Source organism: Oncorhynchus clarkii, chromosome 20 (genome assembly GCF_045791955.1).
Source record: "Oncorhynchus clarkii lewisi isolate Uvic-CL-2024 chromosome 20, UVic_Ocla_1.0, whole genome shotgun sequence".
Lineage (NCBI taxonomy): Eukaryota > Metazoa > Chordata > Actinopteri > Salmoniformes > Salmonidae > Oncorhynchus > Oncorhynchus clarkii.
The window spans coordinates 7,514,472-7,534,333 of NC_092166.1; the positions used below are offsets into that span (position 1 = coordinate 7,514,472).

A 19,862-nucleotide genomic window follows, 5' to 3' on the forward strand; every position below is an offset into this window, starting at 1 on the left:
CCAGTTTATGATGGTGATACTGGTGACCAGTTTATGATGGTGATGCTGGTGACCAGTTTATGATGGTGATACTGGTGACCAGTTTATGATGGTGATACTGGTGACCAGTTTATGATGGTGATGCTGGTGACCAGTTTATGATGGTGATACTGGTGACCAGTTTATGATGGTGATGCTGGTGACCAGTTTATGATGGTGACACTGGTGACCAGTTTATGATGGTGATGCTGGTGACCAGTTTATGATGGTGATGCTGGTGACCAGTTTATGATGGTGATACTGGTGACCAGTTTATGATGGTGATGCTGGTGACCAGTTTATGATGGTGATACTGGTGACCAGTTTATGATGGTGATACTGGTGACCAGTTTATGATGGTGATGCTGGTGACCACCTCATGCTGGTGACACTGGTGACCAGTTTATGATGGAGATGTTGGTGACCAGTTTATGATGGTGATGCTGGTGACCAGTTTATGATGGTGACACTGGTGACCAGTTTATGATGGTGATGCTGGTGACCAGCTCATGCTGGTGACACTGGTGACCAGATTATGATGGTGATGCTGGTGACCAGTTTATGATGGTGATGCTGGTGACCAGTTTATGATGGTGATGCTGGTGACCAGTTTATGATGGTGATGCTGGTGACCAGTTTATGATGGTGATGCTGGTGACCAGCTCATGCTGGTGACACTGGTGTGAAAAGTCATGTTTAATCCCTATTGGAATCTATCCAGAGTAGGGAGATCCCAACATGTTTACATTTATTCACCCACAACCTGCATTCAGAATGATTTCCAGGGTTGGAAAGATATATGAGACGACCTAAACCCTCTAAAAGGCAACAACCATTTCAGTCCAACTAACTCATTAATCAATGTACATGCGAAAATACAGATGTTGAAACAAACGATGCTAAAAAGTCGCTGTTTTCGAATACCTGAGCCGACAAGGTGAAAAATCTGTCTGCGCCTTTGAGCAAGGCACGTATTTATTTTATAAACAATTTACTTTAACCTTTATTTAACGAGGTCAGTTAAGATCAAATTCTTATTCCACAATGACGGCCTACCACGGCCAAACCAGGACGACGCTAGGCCAATTGTGCGCCGCCCAATAACCATCATTTTCTTCAGGGGTGTTCAGGGGTGTTGTACTACTATGGTTGACCCTGTAAAACAACACTTATCATACTACTATGGCTGACCCTGTAAAACAACACCGATCATACTACTATGGCTGACCCTGTAGAACAACACCTATCATACTACTATGACTGACCCTGTAAAACAACACCTATCATACTACTATGGCTGACCCTGTAAAACAACACCTATCATACTACTATGACTGACCCTGTAAAACAACACCTATCATACTACTATGACTGACCCTGTAAAACAACACCTATCATACTACTATGGCTGACCCTGTAAAACAACACCTATCATACTACTATGGCTGACCCTGTAAAACAACACCTATCATACTACTATGACTGACCCTGTAGAACAACACCTATCATACTACTATGACTGACCCTGTAAAACAACACCTATCATACTACTATGACTGACCCTGTACAACAACACCTATCATACTACTATGACTGACCCTGTAAAACAACACATTACACTGCACCTATCAGGTATATGTGACCAAAAAAACATATTAACTACTTATTAGTTTTGTATTTAATGTTGTGAATCGTGGTGAAAAGCCTTTAATCTCTGCTCTAACTCCTCTGCAGGATACAGTTGTGGCTACAACGCCAACACGTATCACCACTTACATCAGATCAATACACAGATGGAAATTCAATGCAAGGATTAAGAAACTTAAAGACCACCTGCCATAAATGAACAAAGACCAATTCATTATTTTCCTTTAACAACCCCCCCCCCCCCCCCTCCATATTTACCCAAACTTTTTTTTGTACATTTTATTCTCCACAGCATGTATCCCCACTTGTATCGAGTTAACACAGGTGGCAGAACAATTGGCAGAAAAAAAAGGATAACAACACTCGGATAAAGAAGCTCAAACACCACCTGCGCTTTAAAAAAATAAGTAAAGGAGCCATTTGGAAATGCAAACAGACAAAGTGCTAGTTAGGCATAAATATTGTTGCTTTCACCACCCCACCCCACCCCAACCCACCCCACCCCAACCCAACCCAACCCACCCCACCCCACCCCACCACACCCCAACCCAACCCAACCCAACCCACCCCACCCCACCCCACCCCACCCCAACCCATGCCATGCGAATAGTCAACAAAAGTGACTTCACCCTCTGCAATGAATGCACCTGGTCATAATTCAAAACAACCTAGTTTGACACTGCCATCTTGTGTTATTTTCTGGAACAGCATCTGAGCTCCCATGTATACAAAAAAAATTACCTAAATGGAAAGTGGTTTAGCAGTATGTACTGTATGAGACAAAGCAGGCAACAAATAAAGAGTTACATAATAAGAAAGTTGAATTCAAAAAACAAACATGATATAATAAGTTAAAAGTAATCTTGGGAGACGTTGCTCAAACACTTGCCATGTAAACATATCAACAAGGCTTAAAAGAGGAATCATAATGCACATTTACACTACAGCCATGCAGGTAACATTATCTTCTTTACATTACCATGAATAAATACAAATCTGTAAACATTCTGACATTGACATGTGGGAACCAAAACGACTCAAATTTCTTTCACTGCAAATACCTGAGTGCGGACCCTCGTCATTTTCTTCTTTATAATGGATCACTTTTTTTGGGTCGACGCATCACAATATGAAAATCTACAATTAGATGTCAGCTGTGTTTTCTTTTTTTGGAATATTTCCATTTCCATAGGCATCTCAGACTGAATTTACACTGAGAAGAGTTTTAGAGAGAATATCTGCTTCTACACATACTTCTAGGTCGTTCCTATGCTCCCTCAGTACCCACTGTGGAAAGGTCTTGTAAATTAAATTGAGGCTACACAAAGCATTTATAACCCTGTCATGCATCTTGTCAGAGCATTGCAATGCCAGGATAGTGGGTTCGATTCCTGGGACCACCCATTGTAAAAATATATTCACGTATGACTGTAACTTTGGATAAAAGTGTCTTAAAATGTTATATATAATATTATAAACTGGGTGGTTTGAGCCTTGAATGCTGATTGGCTGACAGCCGTGGTATAGCAGACCGTATACAACAGGTATGACAACAAAAACAAATTTACTGCCCTAATTTCGTTGGAAATCACTTTATAATAGCAATAAGGCACCTCGGGGGGTTTGTGATATATGGTGAATATACCACGGCTAAGGGCTGTATCCAGGCACTCTGGGTTGTGTCGTGCTTAAGAACAGCCCTTAGACGTGGTATATAGGCCATATACCACACCACCTCAGGCCTTATTGCTTAATTATATTACTCTAAAACATTTCTAGGATGGTCCAACCTCTTTCATTCTTGAGTGCATATTCAATATTAGTCCTGACCACAACCTTCCACAAAATGCTGACCTGCAGGATGACACACACACGCTAAAGTGCAGTCATGCACTGCAAAAAAACATTGGCAGAGCCTTTTACAAAAAATAATCTTCTGGAGTTTTTTCCGCCCAAATCGTGTTTTCTCTGTTTTTTGTTTTTTTCAGGTATTCATGAATATTCATCAATTTTCTTCTGGTTTTCCTCCAGTTTTTTCACACTTTGTTGTTTGGTTTGTTGTGTTTACAACAATGTTTAAACTACATCAGGGGATGACTATGGAACTTTTAATTTACAGTGATTCGCATTGGGGTCATTCACTTGACCTTAGAGCATGTTATAAAACCCAAATGTCTCTTAAATATCAACAAATATGAATAATTGTTAATGTTTAGACAATTATTTTTCATATATACACTGAACTAAAATATAAACGCAACATGAAAACAATTTCAAAGATTTCAGTTCATATGAGGAAACCAGTCAATTGAAATAAATAAATTAGGCCCTAATCTATGAATGCACCTGGTCATAATTCAAGTATTCACATGACTGGGAATACAGATATGCATCTGTTGGTCAAGTAGGGGTGTGGATCTGGTGTGACTACTGTTGGGTACTGAGAATATGACATATACTTATTCATGTCACTGAGGGAGAGAGGGTAATGTATAACGTTTACATTATGTTAGGATATGTTATCATCAGGGACCAGGCACAATGACAGCCTTGTGTTGAGTGCAGGGAAGCGGACACATGTGGCAGGCATTGATAAGGGGAGAGAGCCATGGATTAGCGATGAAGGGGGGGTCAAGATCAGGTCAATTAAGGGATTAAGGGAGAAATAAAAGTTTATGGCCCGTATCACTTAGCGTCCTGCCTAGCAGTAAAGAACAATGTTTGTACAGATGTATAGGAGGAGACTCAGCCTAGGAGGAACAGTTAAACATCAGTGCTAGTGTGAAAATGTATTTGTCTAATGCAGCTGTATTGATCCTCTGGGATGAATAAACTTGGTTTAAGCTTTCATGGTGTCCGTAGAGTTTTTTACTCTGATAATTAGAACCCAATACTACCATTTGCCTCATGCAGTGCGACACATATCCTTTGCGTAGAGTTGATCAGGCTGTTGATTGTGGCCTGTGGAATGTTGTCCCACTCCTCTTCAATGGCTGTGAGAAGTTGCTGGATATTGGCTGGAACTGGAACACGCGTACATGTCGATCCAGAGCATCCCAAACATGCTCAATGGCTGACATGTCTGGTGAGTATGCAGGCCATGGAATAACTGGGACATTTTCAGCTTCCAGAAATTGTGTACAGATAGATCCTTACGACATGGGGATTTGCATTATCATGAATGGCACTATGATGGGCCTCAAGATCTTGTCACAGTATCTCTGTGCATTCAAATTGCCATTCTTAAAATGTAATTGTGTTCGTTGTCCGTGCTTATGCCTGCCCATACCATAACCCCACCGCCACCATTGGGCACTCTGTTCACAACGTTGACGTCAGCAAACCACTCACCCACACGACACCATTCACATGGTCTGCGGTTGTGAGGTCGGTTGAATGTACTGCCAAAGTCTCTAAAACTACGCTGAAGGCGGCTTATGGTAGAGAAATTAACATTCAAATCTCTGGCAACAGCTCTGGTGGACATTCCTTAGTCAGCAGGCCAATTGCACGCTCCCTCAAAACTTGAGACATCTGTGGCATTGTGTTGTGTGACAAAACTGCACATTTTAGAGTGGCCTTTTATTGTCCCCAGCACAAGGTGCACCTGTGCAATGATTATGCTGCTAAATCAGCTTCTTGATATGCCACACCTGTCAGGTGGATGGATTATCTTGGCAAAGGAGAAATAAGATTTTGTGCATCTGGAACATTTCTGAGATCTTTTATTTCAGCTCATGAAACATGGGAACAACACTTTACATTATGTGTTTAATATTTTTGTTCAGTGTATCATGAATAAATACAGGTTATTGACACTTTTCTACTATTATGTAGGTGTCACTACTTCCACCGAAGTCGGTACCTCTCCTTGTTCGGGCGGCGTTCGGCGGTCGGTGTCACCGGTCTTCTAGCGACCACCGATCCACTTTTCATTTCCCATTTGTTCTGTCTTTGTCTTATCACACCTGGCTTCACTTAATCAATGACTTGTTTGTATGTTTGTATGTAAATAGGGTATTTCTGTTTTCAATTTTTTTTAAATGTGCCAACATTTCTAAAAACCTGTTTTTACTTTGTCATTATGGGGTATTGTGTGAAGATGAGGTGAAAAATTATCATATTTTTTAGTATTTAAAAAAAATGTTGTTTTTTTTACCCCTTTTCGTGGTATCCAATTGGTAGTTGCAGTCTTGTCCCATCGCTGCAACTCCCGTACGGAGAGAGGTGAAGGTCGAGAGCCGTGCGTCTTCCGAAACACAACCCAGCCTAGCCGCACTGCTTCTTGACACAATGCCCGCTTAACCCGGAAGCCAGCCGCACCAATGTGTTGGAGGAAACACCTGGCGACTGTGTCAGCGTGTCAGCGTGCATTGAACTTTTGAACTCCAAGAACAAAATCTCTCCTAGAAGTAAATTGTTCTGGAATGCATATACAATGCATTTGGGAAGTATTCAGACCCCTTGACTTTTTCCGCATTTTGTTATGTTACAGCCTTATTCTAAAAGTGATTAAATTATTTTCCCCTATCATCAATCTACACACAATGACAAAGCGAAAACAGGTTTTTCAAAAATGTTGTATGCATCTGAATACTTTCCGAATGCACTGTATTACTGACATTTAATGGAAGAAAGCTTGGTTGCTCCCCACAAATTCTGTATATCAAATAAAGTAAAATCTTGCACAAAATATACCCAATAACTTGTTGTCTAAATTCATGGACTTAGAGGTCGTATGCCTTTTCTGTGATAAAGAAGGGGAAACAGAGTGTGACTCTGAAGTTATTTTGGAGCGAGTTAAGTAATTACGTTTTTAATTTCATTAAGACCCATGTATTTACAATGAAATATGTAATATGTTATTATTCAAATGAAAACAAAACTACTGAATTAGTCATTAATTTCTTCATTCTCTTTGGTAAATTTAATATACACGAGAAAACAAATATTTGAAATCTGTCCCCAAATACAATTAATTTTTTACTTGTATTCTAACAACTCTATCATACAAAAGTCATTTACAACATTAACAATGTATACACATATTTCGGATCAATTTGATGTTATTTTAATGGACAAAAAAAATAGCTTTTCTCTCAAAAACAAGGACATTTCTAAGTGACCCCAAACTTTTGAACGGTAGTGTATATATTTTGTATATTTTTATTTGTTATTTTATGTTTCTTCAGAGAAAATATGTTTTTTTTGTTATTGTAATTTGAAATGTAATATATATATATATATATATACAGTACCAGTCAAAAGTTTGGCCACACCTACTCATTCTTTATTTGTACTATTTTATATACTATAGAATAATAGTGATGACATCAAAACTATGGAATAACACATATGGAATCATGCAGTAACCAAAAACAGTGTTATATTTTAGATTCTTCAAAGTAGCCACCCTTTGCCTTGACAGCTTTGCGCACTCTTGGCATTCTCTAAACCAGCTTCACCTGGAACCAGGGATTTGTCCCAAATACAATGCTTTTAGTTTTAGAAATATTTAGGGCTAACTTATTCCTTGCCACTCACCCTGAAACTAACTGCAAATCTTTGTTAAGTGTTGCAGTAATTTCAGTCAGCGTAGTAGTTGACTAGTGTATAGTGTTGAGTCATCCGCATTCATAGACACTCTGCCTTTACTCAAAGTCAGTGGCATGTCATTAGTAAAGATTGTAAAAAGCAAGGGGCCTAAACAGCTACCCTGGGAAATTCCTGATTATTACAGGTAACTCTTTATCCACATTATAGCAGGGGGTGTAAAGCCATAACACATGTTTTTCCAGCAGCAGACTATGATCGATAATGTCAAAAGCTGCACTGAAGTCTAACAAGACAGCTGTGAAATTGTTAGATATTACTTGTTAGATATTACTGCACTGTCGCAGCTAGAAACTTTCGCTAACTCCCGCAGTAATATCTGCTAAACACGTGTATGTGACCAATAAAATGTGATTTGATTTGAACACCTTTTTATTGGTGCTTTGGTCTGAAAATCACAACTCTCCACTTCAGATCCTAATCATTTAGAGCCAGGAAATCAAAACAAAACCACTCCTTGTCACTCTGACTCTACATTTCCTAATGCCTCAACTATCTTTGTGACCACTAATAGATCTCCCAGAAATACATAATTGTCGATGAATCTCTCTTACAAGAAACTGATGTTCGTTTACAACTTTCGCTCTTTTGGCTCCATTTCCCTTTTGTCAGTGTCTTCCATTCATTCTCACCAACTTCACTCAACCGCACGCCATCAACCAGCACTTTCACGTCCGACATCTCCCTCCTCCACCATGCTGCTATTGTTGCCAGCTAGCCAGCATAAACTAGCTTGCTGGGAAATGGGAAAGGCTCATCAGAGATGACTGACTGAACCAAATTTATTAGTCTCCACTTGACTCTGATCTGCGCGGCTAACGACACAACGTGACACAACGAAAATACGCCACCTGCTGGAGGGAGACAGATTTTCCCCCGAGTTGGGCCTCTCTTCCTCTCATTTCGCTGTGATATTCTCCGATTTAGAGCTCACAATATGGAAAAAAAAACTAAATCACTTTGTGTGTAAAGCTGAAGTTGTAAGGAGTCTGCAGACATTCGAATGGTGTCTCAGAATTGCTCAGAGAAGATTTGGCAGAAAATGGTCTTTTGTCAGTTATATTAAATGGGGCCAAATTTGTACTGTCATTAAATATAATCATTTTTATTTTACAGTTATAAGAAAGGTGAAGTCTTATAGTAAGTCGTTTATTTTATTGTAACTATATTTAGAAAGCATTAATATTATTATATTTGTATTATGTACTTGAGTTTGTGTCCTCAAAAGTGAGTACACCTCAGAAATGAATTCCTTCTTTTTTTTACCAGAAAGGTGCCTTCCAGACCTTTCTAGAACTATGCAGCATTACTAGTTATGGTTCTTGGCCATCTCATAAAAAATGATTACTTTTGGGTATGGCTATTTATGCGTAAAACTACATTTTGCCATGAAGTTACTAATAAGTTTAATAAAGTAGTTTTAGATTACTTTCTTGCCGAGTCCATTTCAAGTAAAAAATCAAACTCAAAAGTCAACAATCAGCGTTCAAAATATCTCAACATCCCAGGGATACATTTGTAAACATTTTTATAAAATGTAACTAGGCAAGTCACTTATTAAAAGAACAAATTCTTATTTACAATGATGGCCTACCCCAGACAATGCTGTGTCAATTGTGCACCCCCACCCTATGGGACTGTCAATCATAGCCAGATGTGAAACAGCCTGGATTTGAAACCAGGGTCTGTAGTGACAACTCTAGCACTGAAGTTCAGTGCCTTAGACTGCTGCACCACTCAGGAGCCATGCATATTATGGGCAGGTTATTAAAAACAATCAAACTTGAGCACCAAGCTGTGGAAACGTGGATATTGTATTTGCGCATTACAAATATATTTTATTTCGAAAACTGCTTTTCACTTATGTTAAATACATGTGATATGAACGTGTTTTGAATGGTACTGCAAACACTCATAATTAATAAGGTGATACTGTTATTAATGCCTCGTGTTATATACCCTTTGGAGTGAAAAGATGGCAGATTGTACTGAGAAAAACAATTTCAAATAATCCATCCTGTTTGAAACTAGGGACATAAATAAATAATAATAATAATAAACTGGCATGTTACAGCAGTGTGTAGAAGGGAGATCCCACAATGTGAGAAATTTGCAGGGGGGCACAGTTAGAGGGAGCGTCGAGTTGGGATAGAGAAGGCATCTTGTGTCAACTGGGGATCCGAAGTGCCCTGTGAGGAAGCGACAGGTTGAAATTGCGAGAGTTCGAGAGGGGCAGAAGGTTTAATATGCTGAGGCAGTGAAGAGAGTTTAAGATAGCCCAAGGGTGAGTGATTCGCCTGGGAGCCCCCCATTGAGTAGGCCTGAAGAGAGACCTACAGGGAGGATACGTTTTTAGTAAGGTTGAATTTCTTGCGTTTATAGCCATAACGATTAACTTTACTGCACTAATGGAGCGGAAATCACAGAAGAAAGCTTTGTTAGTTGCAGCAGCAGAAATATTTGGGTGTGAGAGATTTTAGTGCAGAACATCTACAGGGACTTTTGAGAAAAGGAATTCCAAAGTAGTTGGATGATGGGGTTAGATGTGCAATTTAAGATTTTCCCAATTTTTGTGACCAAATACTTCATCCGTACTCCAACCAACGAAAGGCAGCACCGGGTCTAAATCTGCCGGAAAAATCACACAAAGAAGAAGACAAACACAGGATTGTGGGAAATTTCGCACCTTGCGAAATGTAGGCTACATGCACAATTTGAAAGGATTATTACATATTTATCGACTTTCATTTCGATCAAAATGTCTAAACTGCAGTTGTTCAATGCGTATCTGACTGAACGATTAACAGCAGCTGCTGCAGAGATATCAGTGGCAGTAGAGAGAACGATAACAGATTACCAGGAAGAGAACGAACGTCTGCGACGACTACTTGATTTGTTAACCAAACCAAAGTTTCATAGAGCAGGTCTGTATTGTGTCAATGGGAGAGCTAACCAAGTGTGGCATCATAACATTTTAAATAAGGCACACTGCCTAGGTAAGCTAACGTTAGCTAGCTAGACCCAATGATGCGTATTAACCCTGGATTGTTGATGCTATGTATTGGACAATGACGGGCTTTGAAGGGTCATGGCTAGAAGGGATCCAGGTTTTGTTGAAGGGTCGCGGCTAGAAGGGTTACAGGTTTTGTTAAATTAACGTCAGATTTTCGTACCAGGTTAGGATAATTGGGTTAAGGTTAGCGATAGCCAAAATGCAAAAAATAATTCCACGTTTGACCTTAAATGGTCAAAAGCTGGATCCCTTCTAGCAAGCCATGCTGCTGGCTAGAAGGCCGTCCCTGCTGTTGTTATCCCAGAAGGAGCAGTTCTCGAATGAATGGAATTCTACAGTATATCAATAAATACATTACATGTTTTTAAGTATTTATTTGTTGTAGTGGGGACAGTAACATTACTACTCAAAAAAAATGTTTTAAAGAATAGGTATATAAATAAAACAAAACATTTTAATGTTTACTTCAATTAGGGCTCAGACACAACAATAGCATTTGCTGGCCGAAAGTACCTCGCACCTCTGAACGTAACTTGCGAACCGAGTGCACACTGATTTGACATCGTGTGGAAAATGTCGGCAGTCAGACATCTACATAGGCAGTCAGACATCTACATAGCCGGTGGTCCCTAAAACACAGCGCGCTGAACGATCAGCAGACGCCAGAATCACATTCGGTGCTATGTGTACTAGCCTTTAAAGGCGCCCACCAGAGGGCACAGCTCAAATCAAATGTTATTTGTCACATGCGCCGAATACAACAGGTGTTGGTTGACCTTACCGCGAAATGCTTACTTACAATCCCTTAACCAACAATGCAGTTTTAAGAAAAGTACAACCAAATAAAAGTCACCGATAATTAAAGAGCAGCAGTAAAATAACAATAACGAAGCTATATACAGGGGGTACCGGTACCATGTGGAGGCTATATACAGGGGGTACCGGTAGAGAGTCAACGTGGAGGCTATATTCAGGGGGTACCAGTACAGAGTCAATGTGGAGGCTATATACAGGGGGTACCGGGAGGCTACAGTCAATGTGGAGGCTATATGTGGAGGCTATATACAGGGTGTTACGGTACAGAGTCAACGTGCACCGGTTAGTCGAGGTAATTGAGAGAATAATATGTACATGTAGGTAGAGTTATTAAAGTGACTGCATAGATAATAAGAGTAGCAGCAGCAGTGTGAAGGGGGGGGGGGGGGCAATGCAAATAGTATGGGGGTAACTATTTGATTGGAGTCTTATGGCTTGGGGGTAGAAGCTGTATAGAAGCCTCTTGGACCTAGACTTGGTGCTCCGGTACCGCTTGCCGTGCGGTAGCAGAGAGAACAGTCTGACTAGGGTGGCTGGAGTTTGACAATTTTCAGGGCTTTCCTCTGCCTGGTATAGAGGTCCTGAATGGCTGGAAGCTTGACCCCAGTGATGTACTGGGCTGTACGCACTACCCTCTATAGCGCCTTGCTTGGAAGTGTACTTTGCCAGACTGCCAAGAACCTTGCCCTCATCCATGCCTTGTTGATCTCTGCACCAGACAGGATACTCTTGCCAGCGTACTTGGGGTCTAACATGTACGCTGCGGCGTGTATGGGCTTCAGGCAGAAGTCTTCACGCTTTTTGATGTATTTCAGAACTGCAGTTTCCTCTGCTTGTAGCAACAGGGAAGTGGGCAGGGCAGTACAGATTTATTCTCTTACATCTGCAAGCAGAGTCTGAACATCAGACTGGATGGCATTGTCTCCCTCAATCCGGGCAATGGCTACTTCTATAGGTTTCAGGCTGCTTACCACGCTCTCCTAAAATACATCTAGGAGGATCCTCTAGATGGGGCTGTAATATGCCCATTTCTTGGAGAAACTCCTTCCCCTCCAGGAGACTGTCAAACATGATGGCAACACCACCCCAACTGGTGTTGCTGGGCAGCTTCAATGTGGTGCTCTTATTCTTCTCACTTTGCTTAGTGAGGTAGATCGCTGCTATAACTTGATGACCCTTCACATACCTAACCATTTCCTTGGCTCTCTTGTAGAGTGCATCCATTGTTTTCAGTGCCATGATGTCCTTGAGGAGCAGATTCAATGCATGAGCAGCACAGCCAATGGGTGTGATGTGAGGGTAGGACTCCTCCACTTTAGACCAAGCAGCCTTCATGTTCCCAGCATTGTCTGTCACCAGTGCAAATACCTTCTGTGGTCCAAGGTCATTGATGACTGCCTTCAGCTCATCTGCAATGTAGACACCGGTGTGTCTGTTGTCCCTTGTGTCAGTGCTCTTGTAGAATACTAGTTGAGGGGTGGAGATGTAGTTAATTATTCCTTGCCCACGAACATTCAACCACCCATCAGAGATGATTGCAATACAGTTTGCTTTCTCTATGATTTGCTTGACCTTCACTTGAACTCTGTTGAACTCTGCATATAGCAAATTAGTAAATAAAGCATTCTGGTTGGAGGGGTGTATGCTGGGCGAAGAACATTCAGAAATCTCTTCCAATACACATTACCTGTGAGCATCAGAGGTGAACCAGTTGCATACACAGCTCGAGCAAGACATTCATCAGCATTTCTCTGACTACGTTCCTCCATTGAGTCAAAAAAACTTCTGATTCCAGAAGTTGCTATCGATAAGGTGTCTGATTCACCTCGAATAGAAGTGAGAGGGACTTTTGTCAGAGGTTGCTTGTTGTGAGCGATGAGGGAACTTTATGCACTTAGCCAGATGATTCTGAATCTTTGTTGCATTCTTCACATATGATTTTTGTCACAGTATTTGCAAATGTACACAGCTTTTCCTTCTACATGTGAAATGCAGTGAAATGTCTCCATACGTCAGATAGTGCCCGGGGCATTTTCCCGTAAAGATTAGAGAAAAAAACACAATTCCATGTACAGATAAATAGTTAAGCTTTTAGATTAAACAACTCCTTTGTAAGAAATGTTTTAAAATGAAACATGTATAGAAACGGGTGAATTAACACTCCTCAGTTAGCAGGCTCAAGCAAGCTAAAAACCCACATGGTAGCAAAAACTAACTAGCAGAAATTCTTAACAAGTTAGAAATGATTTAAACACACCTTGCTGTAGGCTACTAGTTACTAGTTAACAAAAAACAAAAATGTATGTTATATAAAATATATTCACCCCACCCATTATTGTAATCAAAACTTACCAGAAAACATGTAGTCCTTGCCTCAGACAGTGTAGAAGTGTGGGCTCAATAGCATCTCATTCCTGTGCAAGATCTTGAGAATCAGCTGCACATTTGGTGGAAGAATGCACTGCACATGCAGAGGGTTGAGCAATTCCATTGAATTGGGGATAGTTTAACCAAAATATGCCACAAGACCTAGAATTGCTTTATGTGTATCCCACACACAAAAAAGGTTCACTATTATAAGCTCTTTTGTTTTTAATGAATTTAAGCAAAATTCCCCAAATTCCCGGGCTTAACTTCCCATGGAAAAATTCTGGTAATTTACCGGAAAGTTTCGGAACCTTTGCAACCTTAGCTATGATCTCTTATTGATGTTACCTGTTAAATTCACTTCAAATCAGTGTATATGAAGGGGAGGAGACAGGTTAACCTCTTTGGGCTGAGATCCCGCGAACGGCATCGATATGACAACAGCCAGTGAAAGTGCAGGGCGCCAAATTCAAACAACAGAAATCTCATAATTAAAATACCTCAAACATACAAGTATTTTACACCATTTTAATGATACACTTCTTGTTAATCCCACCACAGTGTTCGATTTCAAAAAGGCTTTACAGCGAAAGCACACCAAACGATTATGTTAGCTCAGCACCTAGTCACAGAAAAACAGCCATTTTTCCAGCCAAAGAGAGGAGTCACGAAAAGCAGAAATAAAGAAATGAATCACTAACCTTTGATCTTCATTAGATGACACTCATAGGACTTCATGTTACACAATACATGTATGTTTTGTTCGATAAAGTTCATGTTCATTAGAGGTCGACCGATTTAATCGAAATGGCCAATTAATTAGGGACGATTTCAAGTTTTCATAACAATCGGAAATCGGTATTTTTGGGCGCCGATTTGCCGATATATATTTTTTTATTTTAAACGTTTTACACCTTTATTTAATCTTTATTTGACCTTTATTTAACTAGGCAAGACAGTTAAGAACACATTCTTATTTTCAATTACGGCCTCGTAACAGTGGGTTAACTGCCTTGTTCAGGGGCAGAACGACAGATTTTCACCTTGTCAGCTCGGGGGATCCAATCTTGCAACCTTAACTAGTCCAACGCAATAACGACCTGCTTCTTTCTCGTTGCACTCCACAAGGAGGCTGCCTGTTATGTGAATGCAGTAAGCCAAGGTAAGTTGCTAGCTAGCATTAAACTTATCTTATAAAAAACAATCAATCATCACTAGTTAACTACACCTGGTTGATGATATTACTATATATTATCTAGCGTGTCCTGCGTTGCATATAATCTGACTGAGCATACAAGTATCTGACTGAGCGGTGGTAGACAGAAGCAGGCGCGTAAACATTCATTCAAACCGCAGTTCCTTGCGTTTTGCCAGCAGCTCTTCGTTGTGCGTCAGGCATTGCACTGTTTATGACTTCAAGCCTATCAACTCCAGAGATGAGGCTTGTGTAACCGAAGTGAAATGACTAGCTAGTTAGCGCGCGCTAATTGTCGTTGTGTTGCTGGTTCGAGCCCAGGGAGGAGCGAGGAGAGGGACGGAAGCTATACTGTTACACTGGCAATACTAAAGTGCCTATAAGAACATCCAATAGTCAAAGGTTAATGAAATACAAATGGTATAGAGGGAAATAGTCCTATAATTCCTATAATAACTACAACCTAAAACTTCTTACCTGGGAATATTGAAGACTCATGTTAAAAGGAACCACCAGCTTTCATATGTTCTCATGTTCTGAGTAAGGAACTGAAATGTTAGCTTTCTTACATGGCACATATTTTACATGGAACACATTGCACTTTTACTTTCTTCTCCAACACTTTGTTTTTGCATTATTTAAACCAAATTGAACACGTTTCATTATTTACTTGAGGCTAAATTGATTTTATTGATGTATTATATTAAGTTAAAATAAGTGTTCATGCATTTTCAATAGCTTCCAAAATCTTTTTTTTTTTTTTACAATTGAGTACCTAAACAAATTATGAAAATGTATGCATTCAGTACTGCTAAATGAAATGGCTGCGAAATGATGGCTGTCAGGTTAACACATAGCATTGGCTACACAACTAGCTAGCTACAGCTAGCTACAGACTGTAGTGATGGCAGTAGTACATTTCGTCTGCAGGGCATAAGGAAACTGGATGATACACTTATTATATTTTAAAATGTGAAATTATACAGCAATATTTACCGTCTGTTTTCTTTTCAGACCCCCAGCAACTCACGCTCCTTGTATCTGAAGAGGAGGAACACTGTGAGCAGGAGTGGAGCCCAAGTCTGGGGCAGGAGGACCCGGAGGACCCAGAGCCCCCACACATTAAAGAGGAACACGAGGAGTTCAGGACCAGTCAGGAGGAAGAGCAGCTTCAAGGGCTGGAGTCTAACACCAAAGACTCAACATTCACTCCTGCTTGTGTGAAAAGTGACTGCAATGATCAGGGCCCACCTCAGCTCTCACATCTTTACCAAACTCAAACTGTGGAGAACAAGGAGAAGCACTCTATACCCACCAACACAATTGAAGAGATCAAAACAGAACCTAATGGACAGGACTATGGAGTACCAGAACCAACTAGTGACTCTCATCCCCTCTGTGCAGTAAATCCTGGTTGTTCTACAGCTCAGAGTGAAGACAATGGGATGGAAAGTGTAGAAACACTGCCAGGATCTACACTACTCGAATCAACTAGAACATGGGTAAAACAAGGACAAAGCTCCCATACTAGTACTGATGACAAGACAGCCAAACAGTTGCCCCAATTTAAATCCCCCAGTCAAAGAAATTCTGTTCCTTTTTCATGCAAGGTGTGTGGAGAGACTTTTGTTTTCATGGGCCATTTTGTCCATCATGTGCGAGAAACACACACAAAGAACCAAGACTACATGTGTGGTGTGTGTGGAGAAGACTTTGAGTCCACAGAATGTATGATCGATCACCTGCAAACTCACACTACAGAAATATATTATTGTGATGTTTGTAGCAAACGTTTCTCCTTTGAGTCTCATCTGAAACAACATATGTTGGTTCACACTGGGGAGAGGCAGTATCAATGCAAAGAATGTGGCAAATGCTTCATTCATAGTGGACAGCTGAATACGCATATGAAGATTCACACACGGGAGAAATTGTATCAGTGCAAAGAATGTGAAAAATGTTTCCCCAGTAAGCATAACTTGGACAGGCATATGGTGATTCACATATATTCTAATCTGAAAATGCACAAGACTCACACAGGAGAGAAACGATATCAGTGCAAAGAATGTGGGAAATGCTTCCTTCATAAGGGACACCTGAATACCCATATAAGAATTCACACAGGAGAGAAACCATACCAATGCAACGAATGTGAGAAATGTTTTGGCCGGAAGGAAAACCTAACTGCACATATGAGGGTTCACACAGGGGAGAAACCATACAAGTGCCCAGTGTGTGGAAAATGCTATAGCACTGCACAAGTTCTAAAATTGCATCAACTTCAAAGTCACTATCTAGGTTTCCATCCAATTGGTGATGGATTTTCATGCGAATAGTCCACATAGAAAGAACATGGCCATTTTATCATCAGGGGTGTGTTTCCAACAAACTGAATTTTTAGCAGATAAAATGCTGTGTGTGATGTAGTTAACTTAAGCGCAAAAGTGCTTTTATGTTTTCATATACCAAATAAATGTTTCCATTGCATTTTCAATTCTACAAATGGTTTTGTCACACACTGTTTGCGATAAATGGTATTACTTGCCCAATCTGGTTTTGGCACATGCTCTATAAACAACAAGTCTGCTGATAAAGTGGACGAGGTAGGTTATATGATGAGATATGGATAAAATCAATAGCCTTTTTAAAAATGTGTTATAATTGGCAGCTATCAAGTCAAAAGTCATTGGACATTTGCATGAAACTCATCACCGTGCACTTAACCACCATCACTTATTCCGTCTGCCAATAAACGGAATGCTTTTTTCCATGTCGCGGTGGTAGGCTACAACGTCATTGTGTGACTCGGAAGTTTAATGCGCGACATGGTGTTTTTTTTCACCGCAATTGTTGCGTGATATATTTTAATCGACCAACAAAAAAAAATCCCACCTTGTCTAGCGTATTTAGTTGACATTAAAACCTCTTACTTCTACCCCCTCCTTTTTTGAAAATTCTGTTAAAAATCGCGCAACTTTTCAGCGTCCTGCTACTCATGCCAGGAATATAGTATATGCATATGATTAGTATGTGTGGATAGAAAACACTCTGAAGTTTATAAAACTGGTTAAATCACGGCTGTGACTATAACAGATCGTGTGTTTCATTGAAAAACGCAAGAAAAACTGCTCTCTGAAAGCAAAAAATAATTTCCATAAGTCACTTCCACCAGTTGTTAAAAGAGAACAGAATTTAATGGGAATCTGCCTGCAATTCATACAAATTCCGCACGATGGCGCCATTGTCCTAATTTTCAATTGAATTAATTGTTGGAAAATCCTTCTGTCTGACCTCCATTTTCCCAGTCTTCACCCGGATGCAGTTGAGGGAGAGATCAGACGGCATTGTTTTTGAAGTGAAGACCTATTGAAGAGACATCGCCCTGTAATCATTTTGATAGATTATAAACGTTTACTAATACCTAAAGTTGGATTACAAAAGGATTTCGAAGTGTTTTGTGAAAGTTTATCGTCGACTTTTTTAATTTAAAAAAATTACGCAGCGTTTAAAAACAATGATTTTTTCTGAATGACACAACTTCCATACAAAGCTATTTTGGGTATATATGGACCGATTTAAACGAAAAAAAGACCCAATAGTGATGTTTATGGGGCATATAGGAGTGCCAAGAAAGAAGCTCGTCTAAGGTAATGAATGTTTTATATTTTATTTCTGCGTTTTGGGTAGCGCCGGCTATCGCAAAATCTGTTGTTTACGTGTCGAGCTGGCATTTTGGGGGGTGCATGCTATCAGATAATAGCTTCTGATGCTTTCGCCGAAAAGCATTTTAAAAATCTGACTTGCTGGCTAGGTTCACAACGAGTGTAGCTTTAATTCAATACCCTGCTTGTGAATTTTGATCAAAGATTGAGTTGTAACGAGTACATTTAGCATTTAGCGTAGCGCATTTGCATTTCCAGGGGCATACTTGGGACGTCTGCGTGTCAAGTATTCTCAAGAAGTTAAGAAGTTTTACAGACACATTAGCGGTTTTCAAAAGGCCTGTCGTGACTTTTTTTTTAAATGTATGCGTCAGGTCATGTCCTGTAGATCACTTCATTATTCCTTTTTGTTTACAAAGCTCTACTGTACGAGTTTCTGACTTACCCAACTTTTCTGTTTTAAAATATAAAAACATGAGAAACCAAACCTGTTCACAAGGTTGGTTAACTCTTGAGGTTCCTCGGGTCTCCACCGAACTAGGTGAATACGCTTTTAGTTATAAAGCACCTCGTTGCCCGAACCAACTACAAAATACATTACAATTGGATGTTCACTTATTGAGGAATGTAATGTTTTTTTTATTGAATATTTGTGTTGTGCTGTATTTTACTGGTTTTATATTGTATTTGATTTGTCTTATAAATTGTATATGCAGGGCTCCCTTTGGAAAAGAGACCCTGGTCTCAATGGTGACTCCCTGCTTAAATAAAGGTAAATAAGATTAATCTGCATGAAATGGTTGGATGAAACCTGGTTACTGTGAAGAGATGTTCACGTTCGTATGTAGTAGGACTGACTACACATACTAGTGCCTTTCTGAGTAGTGCTTTCATCCCAAATGGTGACAATCTAAAACCATCACACTTTTCCGGCCTTGTGGTTGGGAAGTGTTTTTCTTCGGTGGTGCTAAGCACATACAATCTATAATCTAAAAATGATATAGTCAATGTGGGGGGAGGGGGGCACTTCATGTATTAATTCGTGTTGCTTTATAGCAAAAAGTGACCGGCCCAAATGTTACGTCATGGTCCGTTCTTTAGCTTGGAGGCTGCTGAGGTGAGGCGGCTCATAATAATGGCTGCAATGGAGTGGATGAAATGGCACCAAACGCATGAAAATGTATTTGATACCATTCCACTGATTCCGCTTCAACCATTACCATGAGCCCACCCTCTCCAATTAAGGTGCCACCAACCTCCCGTGTTGTTGGAGTGTTTTTTCAATCAGAAGGAATGAATGGCCTTTTCCAAATGGACGCATCAGAAATGTGTCGATTCCTGTATATTTCATTTTTCCATAAGGACCTACTCTAGGTTTACTCCAAAGTAGATATTTTGAGGAGATACAAATAAAATCCATTATTCTTGTCATTACTTAAATGTCCCTCTGTTTTCCATAAGCCATCAAGATCCAGTATAACAGAATCACAGAAGTTCACATTCAAAAATTGAGTTTGAAGTGTTGCCTTTC

The 19,862-nt window shown here is 40.0% G+C and overlaps 1 protein-coding gene across 1 annotated transcript; it reads left to right on the forward strand.

The window, feature by feature from the left end:
- Positions 1-9,939: 9,939 nt before the first annotated feature.
- LOC139375820 (zinc finger protein 2-like) lies at positions 9,940-17,172 on the forward strand. The gene is made up of 2 exons (XM_071117714.1): positions 9,940-10,202; positions 15,684-17,172. The coding sequence occupies exons 1-2, from the start codon at positions 10,037-10,039 to the stop codon at positions 17,003-17,005; spliced, it is 1,488 nt and encodes a 495-aa protein (XP_070973815.1). The 5' UTR covers positions 9,940-10,036; the 3' UTR covers positions 17,006-17,172.
- The last annotated feature ends 2,690 nt before the right edge of the window (positions 17,173-19,862 follow it).